This window comes from Microcebus murinus, chromosome 17 (assembly GCF_040939455.1).
Source record: "Microcebus murinus isolate Inina chromosome 17, M.murinus_Inina_mat1.0, whole genome shotgun sequence".
In the NCBI taxonomy this organism is placed as follows: Eukaryota; Metazoa; Chordata; class Mammalia; order Primates; family Cheirogaleidae; genus Microcebus; species Microcebus murinus.
In genome coordinates this window covers 33,243,639-33,259,842 of record NC_134120.1, presented here as the reverse complement: position 1 = coordinate 33,259,842, position 16,204 = coordinate 33,243,639, and the positions used below count along the sequence as shown (strand labels likewise).

General features: G+C 37.9%; 1 protein-coding gene across 1 annotated transcript in view; it reads left to right on the top strand.

The window, feature by feature from the left end:
- Positions 1 to 15,523, top strand: part of KIAA1328 (KIAA1328 ortholog) — a 261,285-nt gene extending 245,762 nt beyond the window's left edge. Inside the window, exon 11 of the mRNA XM_012751793.3 lies at positions 11,863 to 15,523. Within this exon, the coding sequence (XP_012607247.3) occupies positions 11,863 to 12,073 (211 nt within the window). The 3' untranslated portion in view covers positions 12,074 to 15,523. The remainder of the gene's footprint in view (positions 1 to 11,862) is intronic.
- Positions 15,524 to 16,204: the final 681 nt, after the last annotated feature.

Below are 16,204 nucleotides of genomic sequence, written 5' to 3'. Positions count from 1 at the left end.
GTTCTAGTCTCCTTGCTTCAACTGTGGCACTGGAGGCAAGCAGAACACCTTAATCTCCAGCTCATTCTGTCCCCACTAAAGCAGCCCTGATCATCTGTTTTTACTTACACCTAAAGGTCACAGTCTATGGCCCACACAAAGAGAAAATGGCATGGTGGTGGGCCAATGGGACTAGTACATTCTCCCTAATAGGTTCATATAAAGATTATAAAGGACATCTATCCATATTGTCTTGTCAAGTATAAACAATCATAAAATAGCAAACTACCATTCAGGTTTTTTTTTGTTTTGTTTTTTGTTTTTTGTTTTTTGAGACAGTCTCACTCTGTTGCCCCAGCTAGAATGTCATGGCATCAGCCTAGCTCACAGCAACCTCAAACTCCTGGGCTCAAGCGATCCTTCTGCCTCAGCCTCCCAAGTAGCTGGGACTACAGGCATGCGCCACTATGCCAGGCTAATTTTTTCTATATATTTTTAGTTGGCCAATTAATTTCTTTCTATTTTTAGTAGAGACGGGATCTCGCTCTTGCTCAGGCTGGTTTCGAACTCCTAACCTTGAGTTCTACACCTGCCTCTGCCTCCCAGAGTGGTATACCATTCAGTTTTATAATCTTAAATGTCAAACAATGCACTGATTATTTGTGTTATAGAATGTGTTTTCCATAATGTATAACATAAAATGGAATGAATGTATATCTACCTGTGCCCTGAACTTTCCAAAGTGCCCGCTAATGAACAAGATAACTAACATTATTCTGGTCTGGAAAGGTTTACAAGGTAAGTGCTTCAGTTTTCCAGCAGTCAGCTTCCCACTTTTCCTACTAGAACCTAGCAGGGAGCATTCTTTGACGTCATGCTGTCCAATAGTGCTTGTCTCTCAATGCAGTCAAGGCTAGGGTCTATAAATTTCACTTATCGTGCTGTTGCCCAGCCACACTAAATTTGGCTTTAATTCACATTAGTGAGACGTTACAATTCTGTAGAAAAGAAAATATTTTATATTAAATGGCCATTATCTAAAATCATACTTCACAACATGATTAAGATGCTAGAAAATAATTAAGGTATCTTAAGTTTTCTAGCACTTGAAAGTACAGGCATAGGAAGCAAAGGAGGTAATTTTTTTAAAAAACTCTGTCATTATAGCTCCTGCTATAATGACAAGAAGAAAAGAAATTCTTCTTAAATAGTTCATTTTTATAGTTGCACAAATTATCAAATTTACCCAAATTTTCTTTCCATTTCAAAACTCTGAGATCAACATTGTTTGTATAATGATAGTCTTTTACCAAAATTCTCAAAGAACAACAAAAAGCCAAGAGTAGGCATGTCATGAACCTTGATTGGTGGGCATTGTTGAAGAAGGGGATGGGGTAACTTTCAGAAGCTTCTTTCTGTTAGTGATATTATGTGTGAAGACATATCAGAACTGATAGCCAGGAGAGGAAATGACACAAGCCCACAGTGCCTCATTCGAAACTCTTGGAGCCAAATATATTTCAGAATTCACTTTTTGAAAAAGGTAGTATGGTAAATGTACCATATGAATTAAAATATAATGTGTGATTATTCATAGTAAGTGGAATAAACAAAGAATATAGTCTCATATCAGTTCAGGTCAGATTTTGTGACCACTTAAGTTTGAGTTAGGTCAAACATTGCAACCAACCAAAAAGGTTATTTAAAAACTTTGGGTTTTCAATATTTAAGATTTCACAATTGCAGATAAGGATTAAGGGCCCACTTACTTGTTGAACCACTCTTAGACAGGTGGCAGAATGTCTGATTCTGTGTGCCTCCAGTTCTGTTACTTAACGATAAACTTGTAATTCATTATTAGTGTGGAATTGAATACGGTTTAGGTGCTAAAAGTGTGGAATTGAATACGGTTTAGGTGCTAAACATAGGTACAACTTGCTTATGGGAAGTCAGCAAGGAATTTCCTTAATGAATGATCTGCGAGGCCAGTTCTTCAGAGGTGCCTAAGGCCTTTACCTTCTCTTTTGCACAAGGAGGTGGTGGGAGTGGCCCTGAGACTTCGATTTCTTTTTTACCTAGTACAATATTGTTAACTATAATTTCCCTACTGTGCTATATCAAATATTACAACTTACACTTTCTATCTAAGTGTATTTTTGTGCCCACTAACCAATTTCTCTTCATCCCCCACTTCCTTGCTACCCTTCCCCCAGCCTCTGGTAACCAACATCCAACTCTCTACCTCTAGAAGATCCACTTTTTTGCCTCCCACATATAAATGAGAATGTGCAGTATCTGTCTTTCTGTGCCTGGCTTATTTCACTTAACATAATGTCCTCCAGTTTCATCCGTATTGCTACAAATGACAGGATTTCATTCTTTTTGTGGTTGAATAATATTTCATGTGTATATATGTATATATATATATACACACACACACACCACATTTTCTTTATCCATTCATCTGTTGATGGACACTTAGGTTGACTCCATGTCTTGGCTGTTGTGAATAGTGCTACAGTCAACATGGGAATACAGATATCTCTTTGATATACTGATTTTCTTTCTTTTGGATATATATCCAGCAGTGAGATTGCTGGATCATATAGTAGTTCTACTTTTTTCAAGGAACCTCCATACTATTTTCCATAATTGCTGCACAAGTTTGCATTCCTACCAACAGAGTACACACATTCCTCTTTGTCCATCTCCTTGCTAACATTTGTTATTGTTTGTCTTTTTTGATAATAGCCATTCTAGGTGGGACGAGATGATGTTTCATTGTGGTTTTAATTGCATTTCTCTGATAATTAGTGCTGTTGAGCAATTTTTCATATATCTATTGGCCATTTGAATATCATATTTTGAGACATATCTATTCAGGTCTTTGCCCATTTTTAAGTCAGATTATTTGGATTTTTACTTTTGAGTTGTTTGATTACTTCATATACTCTGGTTATTAATCCCTTGTCAAATGGATAGTTGGCAAAATATTTTCTACTATTCTGTAGGCTATCTTTTCACCTTGTTAATTGTATCTTTTGCTATGCAGAAGCTTTTTAGCTTAATACAATCCCATTTGTCTATTTTTGCTTTTGTTGCCTGTGCTTTTGAGGTCTTACCCGAAAAATCTTTTCCCAGATTAATGTACTGTAGCATTTCCCCAATATTTTCTTCTATTATTAATAGTTTCATAGTTTCAGGTCTTATATTTAAGTTTTTGGGTTTTGTTTTTTTTTGTAGCTATTGTAAATGGAATTGTGTTCTTGATTTTTCAAATTGATCACTGTTTGCATATAAAAACACTACTGGTTTTTGTATGTTGACTTTACAACATACAAAATGCAACTTTACTAAATTCATTATCAGTACTAAAAGATTTTGGGGGAAGTCTTTAGGTTTTTCTAAGTTATAAGATCATGTCATCTGTGAACAAGGCTAATTTGACTTCTTCCTTTCCAGTTTACATGCCCTTTATTTCTTTCTCTTGCCTAATTGCTCTGGCTGTGACTTCTAGTACTGTGTTGAATAAAAGTGGTAAAACTGGGTATTCTTGCCTTGTTCCAGAGCCTTAGTGGAAAGGCTTTCAATTTTTCCCCATTCAGTATGATATTAGCTGTGAGCTTGTCATATGTGGCCTTTATTGTGTTTAGGTATATTCCTTTAATACCAAATTTGTTGAGGATTTTTATCATAAAGGGATGTTGAATTTTATCAAATGCTTTTTCAGCATCTATTGAAATGATCATGTTTTTTGTTCTTGATTCTGTTGATGTGATATATTATGTTTATTGATTTGAGTACATTGAGCCATCCTTGCATCCCTGAGATGAATCCCACTTGACCATGGTGAATGATCTTTTTAATGAGTTGTTAAATTCAGTTTGCTAGTATTTTGTTGAGGAGTTTTACATCTATGTTTATCAGGGACATCAGCCTGTAGTTTTCTTTTTTGTTGTGTCTTTGTCTGGTTTTGATATCAGGGTAACACTGGTCTTGTAAAATGAGTTTGGATGCATGCCTGTCTCTTTAATTTTTTGAAATAGTTTGAGTAGAATTCGTATTAGTTCATCTTTAAATATATTCAATGTAGAATTCAGCAGTAAATCCATCAGGTCCTGGGCCTTTCTTTGATGGAAGACCTTTTATTATGGCTTCAACCTCGTTACTCATTATTGGTCTGTTCAGGTTTTTTGTTTCTTCGTGGTTCAATCTTGGCAGGTTGTATGTCACCAGGAACTTATCCATTTCTTCTAGGTTTTCCAATTTGTTGGCGTATAGTTGTTCCTGATAGTCTATAATGATCCTTTGTATTTCTGTGGTATAAGTTGTAATGTTTCCTTTTTTGTCTCTGATTTCATTTATTGGGTGTTCTTTCTTTTTTCTTAGTCTAGGTAAAAGTTTGTTGATTTTGTTTATCTTTTCCAAAAAAAAATGACATTTTATTTTGTTGATCTTTTGTATTAATTTTATTTTTGATTTCATTTATCTCTGCTCTAATCTTTATTATTTCTTTCCTTCTATTAATTTTGGGCTTGATTTGCTCTTTTCTAGTTCCTTGAGATGCGTGCATCATTAAGCTATTTATGTGAAGTCTTTCTATATTTTTTTATTTAATTATATAATTTATTTCAGCATATTATAGGGGTACAAATGTTAAGGTTACGTATATTGCCCATGCCCCTCCTCCCCCCTCCCACCTGCCCGACACCTGATAAATGTTATTCCTATATGTCCACTTAGATGTTGATCCATTAATACCAATTTGCTAGTGAGTACATGTGGTGCTTGTTTTTTCATTCTTGAGATACATCGCTTAGTAGAATGGGTTCCAGCTCTATCCAGGAAAATACGAGAGGTGCTATATCACTGTTGTTTCTTATGGTTGAATAGTACTCCATGGTATACATATGCCACATTTTATTAATCCACTCATGTATTGATGGGCACTTGGGTTGTGTCCACACCTTTGTGATTATGAACTGTGCTGCTATAAACATTCAAGTGCAGGTGTCCCATTTGTAGAATGTCATTTGATCTTTTGGGTAGATGCCCGGTAGTGGAATTGCTGGATCAAATGATGGATCTACTTATATCACTTTAAGGTATCTCCATATTGCTTTCCACAGAGGTTGAACCAGTTTGCAGTCCCACCAGCAGTGTAGGAGTGTTCCTATCTCTCTGCATCCACGCCAACATTTATTGTTTGGGGACTTTTTGATAAAGGCCATTCTCACTGGGGTTAAGTGATATCTCATTGTGGTTTTGATTTGCATTTCCCTGATGATTACAGATGTTGAGCATTTTTTCATATGTTTGTTGGCCTTTATTCTGTATTCTTTTGAAAAATTTCTGTTCATTTCCTTTGCCCACTTTTGTTGGGTTGTTTGATTTTTTCTTGCTGATTTTCCTGAGTTCTAAATAAATTCTAGTTATCAGCCCTTTATTGGATGTGTAGCTTGTGAAAATTTTCTCCCATTCTGTGGGTTATTTGTTTGCTCTCTTGACAGTTTCTTTGGCTGTGCAGAAGCTTTTTAATTTGATCAGGTCCCATTTATTTATTTTTGTTGCTGCTGTGATTGCCTTTGGGGTCTTCTTCATAAATTCTTTGCCTAGGCCAATGTCTAGAAGATTATTTCCAATATTTTCCTCTAGGATTCTAATAGTTTCACACCTAAGGTTCAAGTCTATTACCCAGCATGAGTTGATTTTTGTGAGAGGTGAAAGGTGTAGGTCCTGTTTCAGTCTTCTGCATGTGGCTATCCAGTTTTCTCAGCACCATTCATTGAATAAGGATTCTTTTCCCCAGTGTATGTTTTTGTCTGCTTTGTCAAAGATTAGATGGCTATATGAGGATGGTTTTATATATGGGTTCTCTGTTCTATTCCACTGGTCAATGTCCCTGTTCTTGTGCCAGTCCCAAGCTGTTTTAATTACTGTAGCCTTGTAGTATAGTTTGAAATCTGGTAAATTGATACCTCCCATTTTATTTTTATTGCCTAGGATTGATTTTGCTATACGGGGTCTTCTATGGTTCCATATGAAGCATAAAATTATTTTTCTATATCTGTGAAAAATGATGATGGTATTTTAATAAGGATTGCATTAGCTCTGTAGGTCACTTTGGGTAGTATAGACATTTTAACAATGTTGATTCTACTGACCCATGAGCATGGTATGGTCTTCCACCTGTTTATATCCTCTGCTATTTCTTTCTTCAGTGTTTCATAGTTCTCCCTGTAGGGGTCTTTTACCTCTTTGGTTAAATATATTCCTAGGTACTTTATTTTCTTTGTTGCTATTTTGAAGTGAATTGAGTCTTTGATTTGGTTCTCACTTTGACTCTTGTTGACGTATATGAATGCCTCTGATATCTGTGTATTGATTTTGTATCCTGAGACTTTACCAAACTCATTTATCAGTTCAAGGAGTCTCTTGGTTGAATCCTTGGGGTTTTCTAGGTATAATATCATGTCATCAGCAAAGAGTGAGAGTTTTATCTCTTCTGCTCCCATTTGGACACCCTTAATTCTGCTCTCTTGTCTGATTGCTGTAGCAAGGACTTCCACCACTATGTTGAATAGAAGTGAAGATAGTGGGCAACCTTATCTAGTTCCAGTTCTAAGTGAGAATGCTTTTAATTTTTCCCCATTCAGTATGATATTGGTTTTGGGTTTGTCATATATGGCTTGTATCATTTTTAGGTAAGCCCTGTCTATGCCTATTTTGTTGAGTGTTCTTATCATAAAAGGGTGTTGAATGTTGTCAGATGCTTTTTCTACATCAATTGAGAGCATCATATGGTCTTTATTTTTGCTTCTGTTTATATGGTGAATTACATTTATAGATTTGTGTATGTTGAACCATCCCTGCATCCCTGGGATGAAGCCCACTTGGTTGTGATGGATTATTTTCTTGACAAGCACCTGGATTCGATTGTCTAGGATTTTGTTGCCACACCTACAAAGAATAACTGGTGCCTATCCTGCAGAAATTATTCCACAACATCAAGAAGGATGGAATCATCCCCAACACATTTTATGAAGTGAACATAACCTATTTTTTGATGGATGCTGTTGATTGCTATAAACCTCCTCTTAGTACAAAAATTTACTGTATCCCACATGTTCTAGTATGTTGTGTTTCCATTTTGATTTGTTTTAAGGAAATTTTTTAAATTCCTTAGTTTTTTTATTGACCCATTGGTCATTCAGGAGCATGTTGTTCAATTTTCATGTATTTGTACAGTTTCCAAAGTTCCTCTTGTTATTGATTTCTAGTTTTATTCTGTTATGGTCAGAAAAGATACTTGATGTGATTTTGATTGTTTTAAATTTGTTGAGAGTTGTTTTGTGGCCTAACGTATAGTCTATCCTAGTGAATATTTCATGTGCTAATAAGAAAAATGTGTTTTCTGCAGCTGTTGGATGAAATGTTCTGTAAATGTTTGTTAGGTCCATTAGGTCTAGAGCAGGCATCTTCAAACTATGGCCCACGGGCCACATACGGGCCGCCTAGCCCTTTTATCCAGCCCTCCGGATGTTTGTGCTGCCACTGCCTGTCCTGCTTAGCAGCTGACTCGTCCTGGGCCCACAGTGCACACTATCCAATGGTCTGAGGGATAGTGAACTGACTCCCTGTTTAAAAAGTTTGAGGACCCCTGGTCTAGAGTATAGTTTAAACTTTGGTATTTCTTTGTTGATTTTCTGCCTGGATGATTTGTCCATTGCTAGAAGTGAGATTTTGACTATTATTGTATTACAATCTATCTCTCTGTTTAGATCTATTAATATTTGCTTTATATATTTGAGTGCTCCAGTGTTGAGTGCATATATATTTACCATTGTTATATCCTTTTACAGAATTGACCCCATATCATTATGTAAGGACATTTTTGTCTCTTTTTACAGCTTTTGACTTAAAGTCTATTTTATCTGATATAGGTATAGCTATTCCTGATCTTTTTTGGTTTCCATTTGCATGGAATATTTTTGTTTCCATCCCTTCACTTTCAATCTATGAGTTTCCTTATAGGTTAAGTGAGTTTCCCATAGGCAGCATACAATTGGCTCTTGTTTTTTAATCTATTCAGCCACTCTATATCTTTTAATTTAAGACTAACTTAAGAATTTAGTCCATCTACATTCGATATTATTATTGTTAGGTAAAGCCTTACTACTGCCATTTTGTCACTTGTTTTCTAGTTGTTTTTTTGTTTATTTATTTTTTCTTTTTTATTTCAGCATATTATGGGGGTACAAATGTTTGGGTTACGTTGCCCTTGCTCCACCCAAGTCAGAGCTTCAAGCGTGTCCATCCTCCTGATGGTGTGCAGTTGTTTTATAACTCCTCTCTTCCTTCCTCTCTTATTGTCTTCCTTTGTATTTCAGTGACTGTCTCTGATAGTTGCTTTTTTATTTTTAGTATGTCTATATATTATAGGTTTTTGCTTTGTGGTTACTATGAGGCTTCCAAAAAATTCCTATTATATTTATAACAAGTATTTAAAACTAATATCAACTTAACTTTGATCACAAAATAAGGAAACAAACAAACCAAAAAATAAAAATAAAAGCCTGTATACCTTAAATCCTGTTTTTCCCTGCATTTTAAATTTTTGATGTTACAGTTTACATTTTTGTATTGCCTATCTCTTAACAAATTGTTTGTATTATTGTTTTTAATAGTTTTGTCTTTTAGTCTTCTTACTAAAGATATAAGTGGTTTGAACACCATTATGAGATAGCAATAATAGCACATTTTTCTAGAGTTTTTTCTGATCCTTCTATGTAATCTCCCTTTTTCTGCCTACATCCTGCTTCCTAACAACAATTTAAAAAATAATAATAGTAATAGTTTCTTTTTATTGGGCACTTATTAAATGCCAGGCATAGTGCTAAGCACTTTATATATATTATAATTCCTCAGAAAGGTAGACATTATTGTTTTTACCTTCATTTTACAAATGAAGCAATTGAAGCTTAAAAAATTTAAGCAAATTGCCCAAGATCACATAGTTAGAAATTGGTAGAGCCATGATTCAAATCTAGCATCCAACTTCAGAACCTGACTTCTTACCACTACCTTGAATGCAATGTTTTTATTAAGAATACTAATTTGGATCTATTATCAGAATATCAGAGTTGAATCCTGATTAGTCGTACTAGGATGACTAAGGATATTATTCTCCTTGAATAACAAAGTCTCATACATGAAAATTCTCAAATTCTTCCATAGTTATTCACTTTGTTATTGCCTGTGTTTCATTGGTGTCAGAAAAACCATGCCATTTATTAAAAAGAGCGGTCCTCTACTGGAAGTATGTATATATGTGAATTTAGCCCACTGTATTATACTACTTTGCTGAAGTGTCTAGCTACAGCTTTGTTTAAGTGATAATGACTTGTCAGAGTAACAGTTTCATCTACTGCATCCACTTTTCAAAGCCTCAGCACAATAGATGCTTCATAGATCTGGAGGATGGAACCACAAAAATGGCATAGAAATAAGAGCTAAGCTTTTCAGCCAACAGAATGTCAGTTTAACTAGAGTTATAAAACTAATAGCTTTAAGAAGTCAGAAGAGAACCTTTGGGGACTTTAACTTCCCTGTGCCAGAATGGTGCCTGAGGTCTCCATGACTTGCTCTTGGATTATAAGGACTGGTTGGTATGAATGTGAGAAAAAAATACTTCTCGCATAGGGATCTCTACTACACCTACCTCAATTCAGTATCTAAGAAAGGAAGAGAGATATTAGATCTTTATGAACCTGGCTAGTTTATGGCATGGTGAAAGCAACCCTAATTTGAGCTATTATATCTGAGAGTTCCTAAACCTATCACTATCATTCCATTTTATTTCTGCTCATTGAAGCAAATTGTACTAATACTATCTTGCATGAATATAGTAGAAAAGAAGTTCAAGAAGAACATAATTTTTTAAAAAAAGTTTTTAAGCAAATTACCCTTAAATCAACACTAATGACCAAATACTGATCACTTGAGATACCAGAACAGGAATACTAAATACAAGATTTAGCTAGAGTAAGATAGTAAGGCTATGGGACTACTTTAAAATTGGGTAATGGCGCATCTGTAAAATAGAACATTGCTGCAGTTTAGAAGACTTAGGCAGGTCAATATGCATTATCATGGAATGGTCTCCAGAACATGCTAATAAGTGAAAAAGAAGATCATAGATCAGTAAAGAAACATGGCCCAATTTAAGGTTGTAAATGCATGTGTGTCTATGTCTGTGTATTTGTAAATGCACATGTATCCATGTAATTATACTAAAAAAATTTGGAAACATATATTCTAAACAGTTACCAGTGATCTTTGAGAAGTGGCATGGGATTGGCATTTGGGTGGGAGGACAGAGTGTTGAAGGGACTTTTATTTTTCTTTATATGTGATTGTATATGTTGGAATTTATAATATAAACATATTCTTATTAAATATATTATTTCAACAGTTAAAAATTTAAGAAACTAATTAGGACAGTGTAGTTTTGTTCATCATTCATTGAGTACTTAATGATTTATCTGTGTAAATACTTGACATCTTGTATGAATGAGTATGGAAGCAGATATATTCATGCCTTTGGTTTTCCATCCTGGAAATATGCACAGTAGGCCATGGGTAAGGGTGTCATCCGCCATAATTAATTTCTCTGCCTCTAAGCTGCTCTAAGCTTACTCTTTGTGATAAGAATGTCGGACACCAAGTCAGTCTTTCTTCGGAGGAATCCGTTTATAGATTCAGATGAGGGTTTGTTTTTCTGAGATTCTAAGAAAAGTGGGAGTAGGATAACAGGAAGGAACTAGCATTTATTGAGTACCTATTATATCTTCATTTATAGTAACTAATACATTTAATCCTAACAGGAGTTCTGTTAGCCCCTTACAGATGAGACTAGACTGAGAGATTGAATAAATTCTCCAGTATCACATGGTTTGCAAATGGTAGAGCAGAGATTTGAACCAAGTCTGTCTGTCAGCAAAGAGTTTGAGAGACAGCTTTAGTGTCCTGGGTAAGAGTGGTAGAAACAAACTACCTGTGTCCGATTCCAGACTCTGCCATGTGATAACTTTCTGTTAGGTGAGTTACTTCCCTGAGCCTCAGTTTCCTCATGTATATAATAGATCATAGTAGTACTGTACCTGCTTCCTGGGATTGTTTAGAGGGTTAGAAGCAGGTTAAATATATGCAGACTATTAAGAAGACTGCCTGACATTTAGTAAGCCTGCAATAAATGTTGTTGTTAATATAATTACTATTATCATGATGACTTTTCCCACACTATAGTCTCTCTTCATGAGTTAGAAATGAATGTTAAAAGTCAGCAGAAGGCCGGGCGTGGTGGCTCATGCCCGTAATCCTAGCACTCTGGGAGGCCGAGGCGGGTGGATTGCTCAAGGTCAGGAGTTCAAAACCAGCCTGAGCAAGAGAGAGACCCCGTCTCTACTATAAATACAAAGAAATTAATTGGCCAACTAATATATATATAGAAAAAATTAGCCGGGCATGGTGTCACATGCCTGTAGTCCCAGCTACTCGGGAGGCTGAGCCTATGAGTTTGAGGTTGCTGTGAGCTAGGCTGACGCCGTGGCACTCACTCTAGCCTGGGCAACAAAGCGAGACTCTGTCTCAAAAAGAAAAAAAAAAAAAGTCAGCAGAAGATAAGAGCTACGGACAGGCAACAGGAACCTTGCTTCTTGAAGGCCTTCTGGTGTTTACCTTCCCTAAAATTCCCCTAGGAGGCCTCTTACAAAGGGGAAGAGGGTCTGATTCTTGTCCTAGGCAGCCCATCTCTGCTGGGCTTCTTGGATTCTAATGTTCTAGTAGTCTGACCCTTTTCTGTTTGGGCTGTGTGTCTTACAGGTATGAGACATCTCTGTTGGATTTGGTTCAGTCTCTGAGCCCAAAGTTGGCTCCCAAACCTCAGCCCCGTCCCTCCAGAGGAGCTGGGGCCTGGAATCACAGTACTTTCCGACTCAGTCCTCCAAGATCCATCTGGAAGAAGACTGGGATGTGCAGGACCCCTGAAGACCTGGAGGAGAATCAAATTCTGGAAGATATATTTTTCATTTGACTCTGAAGCACATGCTGCAAAATTGCTATAGGAAATTTGTAGGTTTCTTCACATACTGATCTAGGATTTTAAATTATTTGATTGCAAAGTAATTGTATCTCTCCTTTCACAAAGAACTATCTCACTAGCATCCTGTTATGTATTGAATATAGAAATCATTCTAACAACCCAAGGTGTTTTCAATCAGACCAATCAGTAGATAACACACTAAAGGGGTGGGGGTGAGGGTGGGAGGACAGTCTCTTTTCTATGCCAAACAGAGATTAGAAAATTAACATAGGACACTTTCTGCATGGCGGGGACCATTGTATATTCAGCCTTATTTCAAGAGTGTTTCTTTCTCAATCTTCTGCTGAAAAAAGCTGGGTCCCTTTTGTACACAAGGAAAACCTTTCCGCTGAAAGATCCCTCAAACTTAAAAGTAGCCCCTTTGCAACATAAGCGATTTCAGAAATACACTTTTCCAACCTGTTCTCTCACCACTACCTCTAAGTGGTCATTTAATTCTGAAGTTGGAGTTGATGCCCTTACCATCCCAAGCAACACCTGAGGGCCAATTGTGGGTCAGTCTCAATAGTCATGAGCCTGGCAGCTGCTCATCTTGTAACCAAAGGGCTCAGTAGGCAAAGACCCAACGAATCCTTGGAAATAGGAAGCATTAAATTACATAAGAGAGTGATTACCCTAGGGAAATCCAGTGGAGGCATAAGCCTGAAACCCTTTCTCTACCAATGTTCAGGTGACCATGCTTCTAATTTCCCAGGATGAATAAGAAAAATCTCTAGGTATTTCTTTTTGACCCAAGTGTCCAGTTTATTTATCTTCCATCACATGTACTCTTATGAACTTCCCGTCGTTGTGTCTGGGAAAGATGCCACTAAAGGGAAAGTGACATCTAGCTGCTGCAGGCTGATACTCATTCTTTGGCCCTACCTTTCACTCCATGAGGATTAAAGGCCATGGGTTGACCAGGCCCTGCATGTGCTCTGCTCAGGGCCACTAACCCTATGTCCCAAAGAACCATCTCCACTTGCCAGAATAATCTCCACCACCCCAAGCAGGGTCTCCTCACTTTGTCCCAGAGACCGCCTATGGAAGAAGTACAGTTGAAACCTCATTCTCTCTTCTGTCTTCCTATTCAGCAGAATGTTGAAATGAGTCCTTTAGCTTGCAGTGGGCTCTAGCAACCTCTCAAGCTGATGGGCAGCGTAATGAGTCTGGGGGAGCCAGTGAGTTTTTAAAACTCTGTAGTCCTAGAAGCAAGGGAAAGATGTGTTTCCAGGTGTGTATGACTTGATGGCTTTATTTGATCTGCAAGAGGTTGCCTTTTTTCTCTCTCTCCATTTTACCAACCCCAGGCTTAAACTGGGAGCATGGCTCTGTCAGTTAGCATTGGTAGCCAAGGTTAGGCTACCCAGGGCAGCCTGCCCATAGTGAGCCTACCTGGCTTCCCTGAATTCTTTATTTATGAAAACTAGATTATTTCAGTCTAGAAAAACCTTGTTGAGCAGCCTCCCTGTCCAGATAGATCCAAATCTCATGTCTTGTCAGGCTGAGCCTGGCCCTGTCACTTCCGCCCAGCCTTCCCTCCCTTGGGTCTTTTTGTTCTTTGGACAAGAGAAGAGTGAGGCCGACCAATATCACATTTTTATTCTGAGGTAAATTGAAAGTCAGGACTAACTAATTGTCATTCCCTTAAAAAGCTGAAAAATCATTTCATTCCCTTAAAAACCTGAAAAATCATTACAGATTACAAATTACAATTTTCTTTTTTCTTCTCCCTTTTTTTTTTTTTTTTTTTTGAGACAGGGTCTCATTCTGTTTCCCAGGCTGGAGTACAGTGGCATCATGATAGCTCAATGCAAACTCAAACTCCTGGGCTCAAGCAATCCTCCCACCTCAGCCTCCCAAGTAGCTGGGACTACAAGCATGTGCCACCTCACCTGGCTAATTTTTCTATTTTTTGTAGAGACAGGGTCTCGCTATGTTGCTCACTCTGGTCTCAAACTCCTGGCCTTAAGTGATCCTCTGGCCTCAGCCTTCCTAAGTGCTGGGATTACAGACATGAGCCTCCGTATCCAGCCTGATTACAGTTTCTTTTAAAGTTCACCTGGGAGAGTAAACAAATCAGTCTCATCCCATTTCAAAAAGCCTTTGGAATATGGAGCTTTCTTTGGTGTGGCAGAAATGATAGATAGCAAACTAAGAGAACCTCAGCCATATACTCAATTAAATTTAGGTTTCCAGAACTGTCTGTTCCTTGCCCCATGTGTCATGACCAGATTAAGTGTACTGGACTCCTCAGATCAGCCATAACCACAGTCACCCATTCTGCACACCAGTGTCTTCACTGCTCTCTGGGGTGAGAAGATGTCAGAAGGATCAAGAAAAGGTTCATGATTTCTTTATGAAGTTTGTTTGCCTTTAGAAGAATCATAAACAAGGTCTAAACTGAAGCCCTTTTTGGGTCACATGCCACAGAATGGAGTTTAATTGCTTCTTTACTTCCTTCTTAATTGATCAATTTGGAAGAGCAAAGATGGATTTTCAGCAGAGTATCAATCAACACATTTTTCATATGCCACACTCACCCACCAGCCACCTTTCTCTATCCTGTAAGCATTTTGTTGGTATTGGTGTGAGGGCGATAGGATATGAGTTTATATGTAATCTAGTATCTTCATTATTAATTGACTAGTATGTGTATATGTTAACATTTTAATCTGTGCTAAATTTACTATTCTTCCATATATACATATATGTGAAAAGGTTGTTGTAGAGCCCTGAGGCTTAACCTAATTATTCCACTGGGAGAAAGGGCCTGGCACAAATGAGTCTGCCTTTCCCGCCTGTTTAATGCTCCACGATGGCTGGTTGGGATTTGCTTGCCCAGTCTCTGGACACACAAAGCTAGACTGGACACATATTGAGGGTACTACAGACAGTGCTACAACATTGCCCACCCTGCTACTCACCATCCTATGAGAGAAAAATCAATCAATGTTTGCAAAATGGAAAAGGACAAAGTATGTCCATTGAATTTCCTAAGACACAGAGTGCTTGATTTCAAAAACCAAGGTTAATCAAAGAAAAGCCTTTGCGACAGTCACCCTTCCAGGAGACACACCTTGTGTTTATCCAAAGCTGATCGCCATGGTGGGGACTTAGCGGGAGCACCCACATATCATGGGGAGGGAGGGACTCTCTTTCTCCTCCTTTGGAGCCACTCTTTTCACTTGGCCCTGCTTCCAGCTAGAGATCTGTTGGCAGAGGCTGGGAAGGAGAGAGCCTAGAGGAGCAGAGCTGGATGAAGTCTACTGAGGGAGGTGGAGGCTACAGCAGATCCTCCCAGCTCACATTTTATCCTCAGCTCAGTATGTGTTATTTTGAATGTGAGCAAATGTTTATATACAAATGAGATTTTAAGTTAATAAATGATCTTTATGGATATTTTCCCAATGTGGTTTTGATATTGAATTGTCCCTTGACCATCCCTCATCAGATGGGTGGGGCATAGCTTGAAAGCAATAGCAGAGCCCCAGGTTATCAAAATGTTACTTTCATCAGTACTTGTTAAAACAATAGGAGTGTGTGGTCAATGGAAAGAAAGGAAATGGTTTGCCACAGCATAGTAAGTTTTCCTGGTGTGGCTCCAGTTCATTCACATCACATGGACACCAAGCCTTCCATTCCAGCACTCTATAACCAGTATGGGTGCTGGAATGGAAGATTCAATCTATACGTACCTCTGAGTCCCTTCTATGTGCCTATCCCCATAGCTACTCAGCAAGGAAGAAATATCACAGCACTTTGAGACAGGAAAAATGGTCTTGCCTAGTTGGCATTAGATGGTGGAAGAATGAGATGAGGCCTTGAGTTTCTGAAATGCCTGGTTCTGAGATCACACATATGGATTCAACTAAGACAACCAGAGACACTGCCCCAGCTCTCACCCCCAGGCCAGCCTGGCAGCTCCCCCTGAATAAGGACACTTTGCAGCTGCCACCAGGAGCAGAGGTGGTAAGAGCAGAATCATCACTCAGCCGGCTCTCAAACTAAAAATGAAATAAGCAAAGCTTGCTCCTACTGTCCTAAGGCTACCCCTAAGTGTAGCCACAAAGCTGCAGGTGA